This window comes from Saccoglossus kowalevskii, chromosome 7, assembly GCF_978046115.1.
Source record: "Saccoglossus kowalevskii chromosome 7, keSacKowa6.1, whole genome shotgun sequence".
Classification (NCBI taxonomy): Eukaryota; Metazoa; Hemichordata; class Enteropneusta; family Harrimaniidae; genus Saccoglossus; species Saccoglossus kowalevskii.
This window is the reverse complement of record NC_140647.1, coordinates 15,515,460-15,533,429: the sequence shown is the minus strand read 5'-3', so window position 1 is coordinate 15,533,429 and position 17,970 is coordinate 15,515,460. Positions and strand designations below refer to the sequence as shown.

The 17,970-nt window shown below is 38.9% G+C and overlaps 1 protein-coding gene across 1 annotated transcript; it reads left to right on the top strand.

The window, feature by feature from the left end:
- The first annotated feature begins 2,289 nt into the window (after positions 1–2,289).
- On the top strand, positions 2,290–16,218 carry LOC102802964 (uncharacterized). Its single transcript, XM_085501799.1, is given in 14 exon segments — positions 2,290–2,415; positions 5,180–5,243; positions 5,415–5,504; positions 5,550–6,062; positions 7,141–7,851; positions 8,315–8,449; positions 8,560–9,250; positions 9,779–9,879; positions 10,010–10,138; positions 11,893–11,991; positions 12,028–12,540; positions 13,125–13,799; positions 14,273–14,957; positions 16,098–16,218. Coding segments are annotated over 14 exon segments (4,653 nt in total).
- The last annotated feature ends 1,752 nt before the right edge of the window (positions 16,219–17,970 follow it).

Sequence of the window (17,970 nt, the reverse complement as noted above, 5' to 3'; positions counted from 1 at the left end):
CAGGACCTCCTGGTCCTCCTGGCCCTCCGGGTCCTCCAGGTCCTCCTGGGCCACCAGGACCAAGCGGTTTTCCAGGTTTGCCAACATCCTCAGGATTTTCTTCAGGTCCACCAGGCCCATCTGGACCATTAGGTCCACCAGGTCCACCTATAATTCAGTAAATAATTATATTGACTTTGAGTCAATCAATATCAGAGAGGTGGGATAAACAATTTATTGAGGAATGAAAAACATGAGATCTATTTCCTATTTATACATAATGTTTGTTTAAAATAGTATTGAATCTTATATACAACTTCATATGCATGCATCCATATACATTAAAATATCACATGTGATGTGTAAAGATGCAGCAAGTAAAGTCAATATGGTATGTAAAGAGACTCACAATGAAACCAATACCGAAATTGTTCCTAAAAGTTTTGGTGATGAGATATGATGGTTTGTGAAAATGAATAATACTCGAACATTAAATTGATAGTTCGATTCCATACATACAATTTAATGGACAAAAATGAATAATAACTTAATAATGATCAATTTGTTTAATGTTTACACAAAGGCTTATTAATTTGCATGACGTACTGATTTTGTTTTGTAGTTGGAGAACCGATATATTTAAAATTACTTCAATATTAATTTATTTTAGCTAAGTATACGTGTCTTACCTGGACCTCCTGGACCTCCAGGACCACCTGGTCCACCAGGACCTTGTGGTCCTCCTGGTCCACCTGGTTCCCCAGGAGCTGCAAATTGTGGTGTCACAACTGCAAATTAAAAAGTAAATAACAGTAAATGTTTCATCACCATTTGAGAAGGTGAATGTAATAATCACAACACATACAATTATGAACTATAACTATCATCAAATTTACCCACCTGTAGTTTTCACTAGTGATACAAATGTGAGAGTAACTCCTGTAAATGCATTCATGTCAAATGGACATCTACATTCTGATTGGTCAACACATTCACCGTCTTGTTCTACTGTATCCAATGGGCATCTACATCCAGGTACGCATGCGTCAGGGTCTACACAAGATCCAGGACTGGATACGTCATCGCATGTAGCTGGACATACTTCAATTTCACCACAGTCAGTCACATAAACTTTACCATCAGTACATTCCTCATCTCCTAGAAAGTAATATAACAATATTGTAACAGGAAAATCTACATAACAAGATTCTTATGTTGAAGTATGAATTTCAAAACTTGTATTGCCATTGGTGTCCCTAATTGTAACCCTAATTTGTAATAAGTATTGGCTATGTAGAGATTTTATTGATCAGATTGTATTTTAAAGAGATAACTGCAAACCCTTATTTTACACCAAACCCTTGAATTAGGTGCTAAAAGCAGAATCTATCTATTGTACAAGATATATAGTTCAACATTACAATCCTGTCAAAATTAATGAAATGTCATTACACCTTTCCTATATACTGCCCTCTAGTGATAAAGTGCTTTAAATGATATGATTGGGTTACATCAAAAAATAGATATGGGTTTTTCTGCACCTGTCCATCAATCCAGATTATTATTATATATATCTGTCACCGTAACACCATAAGTTACAGCGTGCTGTAATTTTGCGGTATTTTACAGGGTATTTTCATCCTACCATATAAGGAAATATGAATTCCAAATATGGAATGATTATGCACATAAGAGTCCTCTAATAATAAAAACAAACTTGGCTGTCACCAGAGTTTGACCGGACTTTGCACAAAGAAGTTCACTGATTCTATTCTAAACATTTTGGATTCCGGCATTGCCATGGTGTATCCTTGGAAGGAAAAGATATATAATAATAAAGGTAACAAAGACAGTACAGCTGGAATATCAACCGAAGCGCAGCGTACTGTCTGAGTGCATACTTTGAGGTATCCTCCTAATAACCTCATAATATTTGACAAATTTTACTACATACATACAAAAGACACAACTGCAAATTTGAAAGCTATTAACCCATATGTAATATTGATGCCAAAAAGACACTGTTATTTGTAGGTGCAATTTATTGTAATGTACATACCTGTACAGGAGTCAGGGTTACATGGCTTGCTCTCAATATCTATGCCGTCACATTTGTCACTTATCACCCCTGTGATAGGATTTTCACAATCTCTACTCCTTCGTTGAACACCACCGTTACATGTAACAGAACAATCTCCCCATGGTGTCCATGGCGACCAAACGTCTACAGGTAAATATTCTGTGTAATTTACCGTGATTGAAACCATCGTTCAAGCACAGCAAGTATATGTAAACTAATATGTTATTATCATGGGCCTCAAGTCTGTTGCGACAGAAGTAAACATCAGGTCACAATGTCAAGCGTCAATGTCATTTGATGCGATTCATACATTTTCAAATATTGTAACACTGGAAAAGTATCCTGATATCTATATTGTGAGTAATGCTCCAATTAACAAGCCATGCATGGCATAGTTCCCGTTAGTTATCAAATTTAAGATATATAGTTTTGTTTATAGTAATATAGCTGGAATATAACCATTTCAGGAATATGATTTTTTTAACATTAAAATGATTGACATTTTGTATCTGATCGTCAAAAAAGCACTTGTCCATATTGAGAGATATTGCTCTGGAACAGCATTCAAAATCAGCCATTTTGAATACATTTATATAATTTATATAACATGATGTATAACGAATATATAAAATTTGAATATAATCAGTCAAAGCATTTAAGAGATATGACTCTAGAAGCCCAATTATTAAAACAAAATGGCCACCAGTCAGCCATTTTGAATCCAATCTGAAAAATAAAATGACGTGCATCAGGAACCTGTAATGTCTAATGTATGTACAAAGTTTGAACGAAATCCATCCATAAATGCCAGAAATGCTTGATATATAATGATTTTTTTAGCACAAAAATGACCACCATTCGGCCATTTTGAATAGGATCGTCAAACCAATATATCTGTTTATCTATGACATGAAGTATAATGAATATTTAAAATTTGAATATAATCAGTCAAAACAAATCGGAGATATGTGTCTAGAAGCCCATTCATTAAAACAAAATGGCCGCCAGACAGCCATTTTGAATCCGATCTGAAAAATTAAATGATGTGCATCAGGAACCTGTAATGTCTAATATATGTACCAAGTTTGAACGAAATCCATCCATAAATGCCAGAAATGCTTGATATTTGATGATTTTTTAGCACAAAAATGTCCACTATTTGGCCATTTTGAATAGGATCGTCAAACCAATATATCTGTCTATCTATGACATGATGTATAATGAATATTTAAAATTTTAACATAATCAGCGAAAGCAAGTCAGAGATATGGCACGAGAACCACATTCATTAAAACAAAATGGCCGCCAGTCGGCCATTTTGAATCTTATCTGAAAAACAAAATTATTTGCATCAAGGTACCATAATGTCTAATTTATATATCAAGTTTGAACAAAATCCATCTGTAAACAGCCGAGAAATGCTTGATTTTTAGGATTTTTTAGCACAAAAATGGCCGCCATTCGGCCATCTTGAATCAGATCGTAAAACAAAATGATGTGCATCAAGGTCCTATAATGTCTAATGTATATACCATGTTTGAACAAAATCCATCTGTAAACAGCCGAGAAATGCTTGATTTTGATGATTTTTAGCACAAAAATGGCCGCCATTCGGCCATCTTGAATCAGATCGTGAAACAAATTGACGTGCATATGTATAATATCATGTATGATGTATGTGTGAAGTTTGATTGTGATTGGTCCAGGCATTTCTAAGATACAGGTTCAGACGCACACACAGACGGACATGCACGCACGCAGGTAGGAGGGCATGTTAGCTGCATGTAATACACAAATTATCAAAAATGATTTTGAATCTTGTTATGGCTTCAAACACAGTTGATGCAGACACAACAAACAATTCATACAACCATTTCACAATATCTAAGCTGTACATATTGTCTGCATGGTATGGAACATATAAATTAAATTGAAATAATCTGTGATATTAGATGACTGCTCCAAGTTTCTTTCACTCTATTTTCCTCTCACTACATGTTCCCTATAAACATACTCACCAGAAGGAGCTGTTGTCACTTCTGGAATACCCGGTGGTACACTCAGTGGTTCTGTGGCTACTAGAAAGATAGTTATACCAATATTAATGATTTCACAATAAAATATGAGAACAGCCAATATTAGATTTCACAATCATTTATTATATTGAGTATATCACGCAAGTTTTGCACATCAATAAAACTTTTCTTTAAAACACGGCACATGGCAAATATTTTTTCTGCGACATTGTGTTCAAAAAATTATGCAAAAAATTTCTCAAGCTGATAGATGCAACTAAGACAGAAGAGCATGTACATTGAATGTAACACTGTGATGAAGTTATTAATAACTGTTTTCAAGTACTCATAGTACTGACATGCAATACATGAAAAACCATTCCTAAATCTACTGCATGAGTAAAAGTAAAGATCACGCTATTATGTCCACAGTTGTATGATAATATTATAAATCATGAAAAATTACATATCACAACTGTGACTGCCCCAATGAATGTAAAAAGTTATGTTTGATTGATTTTATACATTGATATTTATACTAAATTTCTTTTTCGGTTTTTCCCCATACTCTATGTTGTCACAGTTCTTTATGAACATACTCACCAGGAGGAATTGCTGTCACTTCTGGAATACTTATTAGTACACCCGGTGATGGAGTGGCTATTGGAGAGATAATTGTACGAATATCAATGATTTATCAAGAAAACCTACAAACAACCAATTAAAAATCATTTTCTATAATATTGAATATTATTATCTAGTCCATCAGAACATTAGTCTTTTTTTAAAAATCGCACCACATGGCCGATATCTTGGTATCAATTTTTTTTCTACGACAATGTGTTATTAGTATTAGTATGTATACAATGCATTACTCACCACAGTAGAGATGTGTACAATTCAAAATTCCACTTTCACAGGTGCTGATAAAAAAATAACAAATGGATACCAGATTAATATCTCAGTAATTCTACAAAAACATAATGCATCATATTATATATTAAGTGAGTACAAGTGCAATGAACATATCTTGATGATCTTTACCAACTTACAAGAGTAAAAAATTTTTAATGTTTATGTTTAAAAATTAATTTTAATGTTATAGTCTCACCAATTATTACAGTCAGCATGGAACATTGTATCTTTATCAATGTATTGTCCAAGTGGAGGTACTGTAGTAACTACTGCGGTCAATGCTGAAAATATAAATAGACAGCAAGTAAGCACTGGCAATGGAAATCCTGAAAGCATTTAAAAATGATGAAATCATGTAAAATTTTGCTTTGAACCATGAAGATGTGTATCTGTTTTGTTTGCATACATACCTACTGTAAAAATAGGACCACCGGGTCCTCCAGGGCCACCTGGACCATAAGGCCCACCAGGTCCACCAGGTCCACCAGGACCTCCTGGTCCACCTGGTCCTCCAGGTCCATCAGGTTGTCCTATATTTTTAGGCAGGGTTATTTCCGCAGGCAGAGAAGGTCCATTTGGTCCACCCGGCCCATCAGGTCCACCTGGTCCACCAGGCCCACCAGGTCCTCCAGGACCCCCTGGCCCTCCAGGTCCACCTGGTCCCAAGGGTCCTAATGGGTCACCAACATTATCAGGAATTTCTAGTTCTTCTTCTGGTGTTGGTGTAGGCCCACCTGGACCACCAGGTCCATTTGGTCCACCAGGCCCATTGGGGCCACCTGGTCCATTTGGTCCGCCTGGGCCATTTGGTCCTCCAGGACCATTTGGTCCACCTGGTCCACCAGGACCTCCAGGCCCTCCTGGCCCTCCGGGTCCTCCAGGACCACCTGGTTTACCAACATCAGGTGGTGTTGTCTCATCTGTTGCAAGAGTTGGTCCTCCAGGACCTCCAGGTCCACCAGGACCACCCGGTCCACCCGGCCCACCAGGTCCACCTGGACCACCAGGACCAAGTGGTTTGCCAGGTTCACCAATGTCTTCTGGATTTACTTCAGGTCCACCAGGTCCATCAGGTCCATTCGGTCCTCCAGGACCATCTTAAAATACATATACATACAATATTATATATTTATAAGCCAATGTTATTATTTTTAATATAAGATTAGTGTTCCTTTTATAGGGTTCATATTGTTTTTTGTTCAGAGTTATCATTAATTAATTTCCACAAACACTGCTAAAACCAGAAAATAACAAGGACCTTCACTATAATTTTCCAATTATCTGATTACTTATGTATACAACATTGCTAAGAAGGTCTTGTCTACAAGAGGTTCACTGTGAATGTTTGCACATGTTTTCAGTGTTTTATTTTTAATTACAGTTTTACATATATGTGATAGCATTCAACAGAGAATTTGAAACAACATATGGCAAGATACATGGTACATTTTTGAAGGCAGTTGCATATTCCAGTAAACTGAATGCACTGCCAGGAACAGATCTGTTTTAAGAAATGTACCAACAGTAACTAGATGGTAACGTAATCGGGAAAGAAGGGCAAATTTTAAGAGCATTCTCAATGTATCATCACTCAGTTGGAAATCATGGTTCTGTAAAAATATATCAATTAGATGACAATGTGTAGTCTTACATGTATGTATTGGATGTGAAACATGTAGGCAGTCATGTGTAAACAGCGGGTAATGATATAATTTTTGTTTTATTACAATTTGTGAGTTATTTGACGGTATCATAACTCAGTGTACAATTTTGAATTTAGTATAATTGTTTTATTTAATTATACTTTATTGTAATTGATGTTTGCAGTGAAATTATTATTTTAACAAGAACATTCATTAAAACAATATTCACTGAAATACATGTTATGTTTATGCCAAATGAAGATTTATTGTGCATGTATTATGAAGGATTTGGCCTTGACACTTACTTGGCCCTCCTGGTCCACCTGGTCCACCGGGTCCACCAGGTCCCCCTGGTCCTCCTGGTCCACCTGGTTCACCAGGTTCTGCCATTGCAGGTGTTATTACTACAAACAGATACATATAATGGCTTAAATGAAAGATTTGGTACACTGAGTTACATGTACTATGCAATTATATAATTAAGTTTTTTATTGTGTATGATATATAGAAGTTTTACCTGTACTCAGTTCAGGTCCGCCTGGTCCACCAGGACCACCAGGACCAAATGGTCCTCCAGGACCACCAGGTCCAAATGGCCCTCCTGGGCCAAAAGGACCACCAGGTCCACCACTTACACCAATATCATCAGGTAGAGTTACACCAGGTGCTAAAGACGGACCATCTGGTCCACCAGGTCCATCAGGTCCTCCAGGTCCACCTGGTCCACCTGGTCCTCCAGGACCTCCAGGTCCTCCAGGACCACCAGGACCCAACGGTCCTAATGGTTCACCAACATTATCCGGAATTTCTAGTTCTTCTTCTGGTGTAGGTGTGGGTCCGCCTGGTCCACCAGGCCCATTTGGTCCACCTGGTCCATTTGGACCTCCAGGTCCATTTGGCCCTCCTGGTCCATTTGGTCCTCCAGGGCCATCAGGCCCACCTGGTCCACCTGGACCTTGTGGGCCCCCTGGGCCACCGGGTCCACCTGGACCTCCTGGTTTTCCCACATCAGGAGGTGTTGTCTCATCTGTAGCAAGGGTTGGTCCTCCCGGCCCTCCTGGTCCTCCAGGGCCCCCTGGTCCACCTGGCCCTCCAGGTCCTCCAGGTCCACCTGGACCAAGTGGCTTCCCAGGATCACCAATGTCTTCTGGATTGACTTCAGGTCCACCTGGTCCGTCAGGCCCATTCGGACCCCCAGGTCCATCTTTACAAAAGACAAGTAATGATTATAACAGTGTGGTATGTATGGTTGTAAAAAAACATGTATTACCTAGTTCATTTGTGCTATTTGTGCTTAATGCAACTAACTATTCAATTAATCAATCATAAACATTTATAAAGTGCCTGAATCCAAAACTAAGTTTTGTTCAAAGGTGCTCAGATAATTATTATTTTTAAATAATTATTCCACAATGTATATTTCTAAATAAGTTGACATCAGTGACCTGATACAAGTCCAATGAAGAGGTGTACCAAAGTTGAGGAGCAGTATGTGAAAAGGCACATCTCTCATATGATTTCAATTGATATTAGGTGGTGCAAAAAAATTTCGTATTGGAATGAAGCTTACGACTGTGTCTAAATAAATTAACGTCACAGATGTATTCATGTATTCAAAGAAATATCTTTATACCTAAACTAAAACACCCATTAAATCTTTACATAATCTTTGTAAAAATTAGCTATTAAAATTGTTTGTAGAGATTTGAAACAGAAACAATACATACTTGGCCCTCCTGGTCCATCTGGTCCACCTGGTCCTCCTGGTCCCCCTGGTCCCCCTGGACCACCTGGCTCACCAGGCTCTGCCATTGCAGGTGTTATTACTGCAATAAAATTTCAATGATTACTCAATTGTTGTATATTGTGTGTTTACAATGTGCTGTACAGAACAGTAATTTGAAATAAAATATTACTTTACCTGTAGTCAGTTCCGGCCCACCTGGACCTCCAGGTCCACCAGGTCCAAACGGCCCTCCAGGACCTCCAGGTCCAAATGGCCCTCCTGGGCCAAAAGGTCCACCAGGTCCACCACTTACACCGATGTCATCAGGTAAAGTAACTCCAGGAGCCAAAGATGGTCCATCAGGCCCTCCTGGTCCATCAGGTCCACCTGGTCCCCCTGGTCCTCCAGGACCCCCAGGCCCTCCTGGCCCACCAGGTCCACCTGGTCCCAAAGGTCCCAATGGTTCACCGACATTATCTGGAATTTCTGCTTCATCTTCCGATGTTGGAGTTGGTCCTCCTGGGCCACCAGGTCCATTTGGGCCACCAGGTCCATTTGGACCACCTGGTCCATTTGGTCCCCCAGGTCCGTTTGGTCCACCTGGTCCATCTGGGCCACCTGGTCCTCCTGGTCCACCTGGTCCTCCTGGCCCACCAGGTCCCCCAGGACCATCTGGTTGTCCCACACCAGGTGGTGTTGTCTGGTCAGTAGCAAGAGTTGGCCCTCCTGGTCCTCCAGGACCCCCTGGCCCTCCTGGTCCTCCTGGTCCTCCAGGTCCTCCTGGTCCACCAGGACCAAGCGGTTTTCCAGGTTTGCCAACATCCTCAGGATTTTCTTCAGGTCCACCAGGCCCATCTGGTCCATTAGGTCCACCAGGTCCACCTATAATTCAGTAAATAATTATATTGATTTTGAGTCAATCAATGTCAGAGAGAGGAGATAAACAATTTATTGAGGAATGAGAAACATGAGATCTATTTCCTATTTATACATAATGTTTGTTTCAAATAGTATTGAATCTTATATGCATGCATTCATATACATTAAAATATCACATGTGACGTGTAAAGATGCAGCAAGTAAAGTCAATACGATATGCAAAGAGACTCACAATAAAACCAATATCAAAATTGTCCCTAAAAGTTTTGGTGATGAGATATGATGGTTTTTGAAGTAAATAATAATTGAATATTAAAAAAAATTCAAATCTCTCAGGAAAAACAATTTACAATAAAAATCCACCATACTAAATCTAAATTTTGATAGTTTGATTCAGTACATAAAATAAATAATAACTGTTACACTACCAAACAAACAAAAGTGATAAATTTGCTTAATTTGCATGACGTACTGATTTTGTTTTGTAGTTGGAGAACCAATATATTTAAAAGTACTTCAATATTAATTTATTTGAGCTAAGTATACATGTCTTACCTGGACCTCCAGGACCTCCAGGACCGCCTGGTCCACCAGGACCTTGTGGTCCTCCTGGTCCACCTGGTTCCCCAGGAGCTGCAAATTGTGGTGTCACAACTGCAAATTAAAAAGTAAATAACAGTAAATGTTTCATCACCATTTGAGAAGGTGAATGTAATAAACACAACACATACAATTATGAACTATAAATATCATCAAATTTACCCACCTGTAGTTTTCACTAGTGATACAAATGTGAGAGTAACTCCTGTAAATGCACTCATGTCAAATGGACATCTACATTCTGATTGGTCAACACATTCACCGTCTTGTTCTACTGTATCCAATGGGCATCTACATCCAGGTACGCATGCATCAGGGTCTACACAAGATCCAGGACTGGATACGTCATCACATGTAGCTGGACATACTTCAATTTCACCACAGTCAGTCACATAAACTTTACCATCAGTACATTCCTCATCTCCTAGAAAGTAATATAACAATATTGTAACAGGAAAATCTACATAACAATACACTCATGATGAAGTATGAATGTCAAAACTTGTATTGCCATTGGTGTCCCTAACCCTAACCCTAATTCACTAACCCTAATTGATATGTAGAGATTTTATTGATAAGATTGTATTTTAAAGAGATAACTGCAAACCCTTATTTTACACCAACACCCTTGTATAAGGTGCTAAAAGCAGAATCAATCTATTGTACTAGATATATGGGTGTACACATTACAATCTTGTCAAAATTAATGAAATGTCATTACACCTTTCCTATATACTGCTATACCAATTTGAATGATATTTTAACCCATATGTAATTTTGATGTCATAAAGGCACTCTGTTATTTGTAGGTGCAATTTATTGTAATGTACATACCTGTACAGGAGTCAGGGTTACATGGCTTGCTCTCAATATCTATACTGTCACATTTGTCACTTATCACCCCTGTGATAGGATTTTCACAATCTCTACTCCTTCGTTGAACACCACCGTTACATGTAACAGAACAATCTCCCCATGGTGTCCATGGCGACCAAACATCTACAGGTAAGTATTTAGTGTAAGTTAGTTAATTTACCATGATTGAAACCACCATTTAAGCACAAGTAAACAAATATGTTATTATCATGGGCCTCAAGTCTGTTGTGACAGAAGTAAAACATCAGGTCACAATGTCAAGTGTTAATGTCATTTGATGTGATTCATACATTTTCAAATATTGTAACACTGGAAAAGTATCATTAATTTCATGTGCTTTAACCACAGTTGACGCAGACAAAACAATTCATACAACCATGTCACAATATCTAAGTTGCACATATTATGTGCGTGGTATGGAACATAAATGAATTGATTTTAGCATCTAATCTGTGATATTAGATGACTGCTCCAATTGATATGTTGGCACATATTATTATATTTCTTTTTTTTTTCATTCTATTTTTCTCTCACTATGAATTAACATACTCACCAGAAGGAGCTGTTGTCACTTCTGGAATACTTATTGGTACACCCGGTGTTGGAGTGGCTATTGGAGAGATAATTATGCCAATATCAATGATTTATCAAGAAAATATGAGAGCAGCATTGACATTATTATGCATGTCACACACAGTTTTTTGGGAAACAAAGCCAATGTGTTGCACTATTAGTATTAGTATGTATACAATGCAATACTCACCACAGTCGAGATGTGTACAATTCAAAATTCCACTTTCACAGGTGCTGATAAGGTGAAAATGTAACAAATATTTAAAACCTATCACATTAATTTCACAGGAAATACAAATATTATACAATAATAATATTATTTTTGCCAACTTATACATGTTAAATTATTTTAGTTAATAATAAATATTAAATAATCGTTATTATGTTCTCACCAATTATTACAGTCAACATGGAACATTGTATCTTTATCAATGTATTGTACAGATGGAGGTACTGTAGTAACTACAGGTGTAACAACTGAAAAAAAGGAAGTAATATATTGCTTAAGATTTTCATTAGAGAGTACACGACAATGTACATATTTTAAAATTGTATTTAAAACTATTAGCATTGATGTTTCATGTCACATACCTATTGTAACTTCAGGACCGCCCGGCCCACCAGGACCACCTGGACCAAATGGCCCTCCAGGACCACCAGGGCCACCAGGACCCCCTGGTCCATTTGGTCCTCCAGGTCCATCAGGTTGACCAATATTTTTAGGAAGGGTTATTCCCGCAGGCAGAGAAGGTCCATTTGGTCCGCCCGGCCCATCAGGTCCTCCTGGTCCACCAGGCCCACCAGGTCCTCCAGGACCCCCTGGCCCACCAGGTCCACCTGGCCCCAAAGGTCCTAATGGTTCACCAACGTTATCTGGAATTTCGTTTTCTTCCTCTGGTGTAGGTGTAGGCCCACCTGGTCCACCAGGGCCATTTGGTCCACCAGGCCCATTTGGGCCACCTGGTCCATTTGGACCCCCTGGCCCATCTGGTCCTCCAGGCCCATTTGGTCCACCTGGCCCGCCAGGTCCACCTGGTCCTCCTGGCCCTCCCGGTCCTCCAGGTCCACCTGGTTTACCCACATCAGGAGGTGTGGTCTCATCTGTTGCAAGAGTTGGTCCTCCGGGTCCCCCTGGCCCCCCTGGACCTCCAGGTCCACCAGGTCCTCCAGGTCCACCTGGACCTCCAGGACCACCAGGTTTTCCAGGTTTTCCTATGTCATCAGGGTTCACTGTAGGCCCACCAGGTCCATCAGGTCCATTAGGTCCTCCTGGGCCATCTAAAACAAATGAATTTACATAATGAATGTTAAATGTTTAAATTGTACATAACCTAAACTGAGATGGACAAGTAGAAAATGCTACTTTTAAAATAAGACTATACAGTTACTATACAGTAAACATATTTGTGTCATTAACTCAAATTTAGAAAATATGTATGCACTGTGAAGACACTGTCAATTACATAATACTTACTTGGCCCTCCTGGTCCATCTGGTCCACCTGGACCTCCTGGTCCCATAGGTCCACCTGGTCCCCCCGGTTCACCAGGCTCTGCCATTGCAGGTGTTATAACTACAAAACAGAAATGAATGATTGCTTAACTATAGTTGTAAATTGCCTACTTTGTATTCTATTTAAGATTGAAGTACTGTAAAACATTTTATTTTTTACTGGTGTTAATTTTACTATTTTGGGCAATTTCACAAACTTGGTGAAGAACAGTGAATTCTATTATTATTCTATATGCTCACATTTTACTTTACTTATTAGCGAAAATAGCAAAAGTAAAACCCGATGAATAATTAATGTGTTTACAGTACTCAAACTTTACCTGTAGTTAGTTCAGGTCCACCTGGTCCTCCAGGACCACCAGGACCAAATGGTCCTCCAGGACCACCTGGTCCAAATGGTCCACCTGGTCCATATATGCCACCAGGTCCACCAGTTTCACCGATATCATCAGGTAGAGTCACATCAGGAGCTAAAGATGGTCCATCAGGACCTCCTGGTCCATCAGGTCCACCTGGTCCCCCTGGCCCTCCAGGGCCTCCAGGCCCTCCTGGCCCACCAGGCCCACCTGGTCCCAGGGGTCCTAATGGTTCACCAACATTATCTGGAATTTCTAGTTCTTCTTCTGGTGTAGGAGTCGGTCCACCTGGTCCTCCAGGGCCATTTGGTCCACCTGGTCCATTAGGACCTCCTGGTCCATTTGGTCCCCCTGGTCCATTTGGTCCCCCGGGACCATCAGGTCCCCCTGGCCCACCTGGTCCCTGTGGTCCACCTGGTCCTCCAGGTCCTCCAGGACCACCAGGTTTTCCTACACCAGGAGGTGTTGTCTCATCTGTAGCAAGGGTTGGTCCACCTGGCCCTCCTGGTCCCCCAGGCCCTCCTGGTCCACCAGGTCCACCAGGCCCTCCGGGTCCACCAGGACCAAGTGGTTTTCCAGGTTCACCAATGTCTTCTGGATTTACTTCAGGTCCACCAGGTCCATCAGGACCATTAGGTCCACCAGGTCCATCTGTAAAACATACAAACATACTTTACATTGCATGTAATATGCACTTATATGTATATCATGATCACTCAAAATAGAATCAGTAAAGGATTTATTAAGTTATTCATGTATATTTTTTGTATATTACTAAATGTATACTAACAATTCTTGAATTTAATACCAAAATAATTGTATTCATTAATGAGTCAAAAATATGTATTGTTATATCAAAACCAGAACTATTAAAGTAAAGTGAGCTACTGATAGATATTTACCTGGCCCCCCTGGCCCCCCTGGTCCACCTGGTCCTCCTGGGCCCATCGGTCCTCCTGGGCCACCTGGTTCACCGGGCTCTGCCAGTGCAGGTGTTATCACTGCAATAATATTTAAATGATTGCTTAATTGTTTTACTATTTTATACATGACATTCTTGCTTGTATTGTAAATCAACATCACAAATATGTAAAAATGAAAAACTGTTTTACCTGTAGTCAGTTCAGGGCCACCTGGCCCTCCAGGACCACCAGGTCCATATGGCCCTCCAGGACCTCCAGGTCCAAAAGGCCCCCCTGGTCCAAATGGCTCACCAGGACCACCAGGTACACCAATATCAGCAGGTAGGGTAACACCAGGAGCTAAAGAAGGCCCACCTGGCCCTCCTGGTCCATCAGGCCCGCCTGGTCCTCCAGGCCCTCCAGGCCCCCCAGGTCCTCCTGGCCCACCAGGTCCACCAGGACCTAATGGTCCTAATGGATCACCAACATTATCTGGAATTTCTGGTTCTTCTTCTGGTGTAGGAGTCGGTCCACCTGGTCCACCAGGTCCATTTGGTCCACCAGGTCCATTTGGACCACCTGGTCCATTTGGTCCCCCAGGCCCATTTGGTCCACCAGGTCCATCTGGTCCACCTGGCCCACCAGGCCCACCTGGCCCTCCTGGCCCACCAGGTCCCCCAGGGCCACCTGGTTTCCCAGCATCAGGAGGCGTTGTCTGATCAGTAGCAATAGTTGGTCCTCCAGGTCCTCCGGGTCCACCTGGTCCACCAGGTCCTCCAGGTCCACCAGGTCCTCCAGGACCACCAGGACCAAGTGGTTTACCAGGTTCGCCAACATCTTCCGGGTTTACTTCAGGTCCACCAGGGCCATCGGGTCCATTAGGTCCGCCAGGTCCACCTGCAATTCAAAGGCAGGTTGTCGATTAAACACAATTATACTTTGAGTGTCACTATTGCGAAAAGTCACATAGCAATGGTTAACAACCATTTTGGCAATAGTGTAATCTTCTGGAATACGTGATGGAAATAAGAAACAATGGGAAGGGTACTTATATGGAATAGGTATATATATATATATATATAGGCACCTTGATAAATCCCTTTTTTAGTCTATTTTTCAAGAGTTAGGGTTGTGTGGAATTTTGACTCTGATTTTCATTTACTTTAGTTTTATATGTATTGTACTTTATTACTAACATTTTATTGCTGTTCAACCAATGGAAATTATTTCTAAGGATGCAATAAATTCATTATTATTATTATATTTACCTATTAAGATGTTGCAAAATCAGGGTCAATAGGTTCATGGCTCAGAGCAGTCTGATTAAAATAGATATTACTGGAATGTTTTTTTTTTATTGTTTAATTTTTACTTTTCTTTTATTATTGCAAATTCATTTTCTTAAATTTTTTTTCAATTTTCCTGACTGTGAATGCTCAAAGATCTGATGAAACTCCATAAAGAACCTTGTTAGTGGGATCCCAAATAACGAGATTGGTCAACCAATCAGAGAAGACCTTGCATACAGTTATTATGCCATTTGTGTGCAAATTTCATAGTCCAACCATGGTTGTATATAAAGCCTTTTCTGATTGGTTATTGATTTTTGCATTAGTTGAACAAGATCTCATATAAAGGTTGAGAAAAGACGATTACAACAATTCAAATTAGGAAATACAATAAAAAAGCGCACACTAAAAAGGGAATAATGTATTATCATAATTGTTTCTATTCATGATTCCCAATACTGAATAAAATTACTAATAGTACTAGTACATAATTTCTTTAAATAGTGATATACCAAAATTGATAAAAGACACAAAATTAATAACGGAATAAGTGACTATAATACAGCCAAGATGACATTTTAAGAGAAGAGAATAGGTTAACATTCAAAACACTTGCTTTGTTCAAGATCTACCTAAAGTAATTTTTTTTCTTTCATTTCATTCAGGATATTGAGTTAAACAAAAGAATTAAAGTAGCATCAACAATGAAAGCTTGCAATGTGTATATCATGCAATGAAACTGAATTTGTTATCTTACCTGGACCACCAGGACCACCTGGCCCGCCAGGCCCACCAGGACCTTGTGGTCCTCCTGGTCCACCTGGTTCACCAGGAACTGCCAACAGGGGAGTCACAACTGAAAAATCAAAATAAATAATGTTAACAACAATTACATATTAATATTTACAAATGTATGTTCTTATTGTTATTCTTATGATCACCAAATTGGTCATTCATTTCATATAATGCAATGTAGATCAATTAATACAATATGAAAAAATGATATTTATAAATAACCACTATCAGAATTAAAGGTTCCTATGACATCACAGTTATACATTATCACACGATTCTGTGAATCTCAAATTAAAGTAAAATTAAATTCATTTTAACAACAACAAAATGTTCAATGGTTAATTCTGATGGTGATGATTTATATCAACAATAATAACTCCCACATGGTGTTATTACTGGATTCTGAAAAAAGTCTAAACGTGATAATGTGTTTGCTGCTTTACCTCACGCATAATCTTTCCATAGACCCTTCTTCTCACCCAGTATACCGCTATAGGGGGTTCATTATTATTTATGTAAACTGTGGAGTTACCAAAAGTTGTATATTTTTTTTGAATACCAATTATCAGGACTAGGATAAACTTACTTGTGGTTTTCACTAGTGACACAAATGTTACAGTAGCTCCAGCGTATGCACTCATGTCAAATGGACATCTACATTCTGATTGGTCAACACATTCACCATCTTGTTCTACTGTGTCCAATGGGCATCTACATCCAGGTACGCATGCACCGTCTTTTGCGCATAATTCTGGATTGGAAACATCATCACACGTAGCCGGACATGCTGGGATGTCTTCACAGTCAGTCACATATATCTTTCCCTCTGTACACACCTCTGAATAAAATCAACAACAGATTGGTAATGTGACTGATACTAGCTTGCACTAAGCATATGGCATCATATTGTTCTGTAATATCATTCCTGAATTTGTAACTGTTTTGTTTACAACGCTACTCACCTGTTGTCATCACTGAGAATATAATTGGTGGTGTTGCTACTGTTGGTCCCATTGCTTCTGTAAAATATCACAGATTAAGTTTATTATCAGTATCTGTACATCACGATTAAAAAAATTGTCATATATGAAACTGGGGAGTTTTTGTTTTTATTGTTTTGTTTAGTGTCTGCTTTATAAACATACAAATGTATACAAACTGATATGAAATGCATCATTAACATGAAAATATGAATATACAATTCAAATTTAGGGTCAACTATATATTATTATATTCTTTTTAGGAATAATTGTATTTTGCTTATTTGTATATTGTTTATAATTAATGTGATTTGCATGAGATTTGAGTGCAAAATGATAGAGATTTCCTATATGTAGAAAACGTTGTCCAACATTGTTTGAATCCAACTTTATCCAAATTGGTATCATATTATTTGTGAACTGGTAATGTGAGTGAAATTTTTTATGTTTGTTTTGTCTAGTTTAGGCAGAAGTAATAATAATAATAGAGATTTTGATAGCATGAAAAAAAAATATACAGAAAATAAAAAAAAAAATACAGCAGAACAAAAACTAAGCAATCAATAAAGAATGCAAATTGTTAATTACTTCACAAGAAGCTGTATAGAATAGAAAATAGAACGCTACTCAAAAATAGTATTATAATTGTCATTTTATTTATTTTTACATGTTGTTCGTCCGTCGAATTAACGAGGATCATCCAGTCATCCTGGGGTAGGGTTGCTCTATGGTATATTCAAGAATGTAAAAAATGGTTTAAAATTAAAATGATGTCATCATACTTGGTTCAGAGATAATTGACATTTTAGGACATTTTACCATTGTTCCCTATGGCAAGGATCTATCGCAA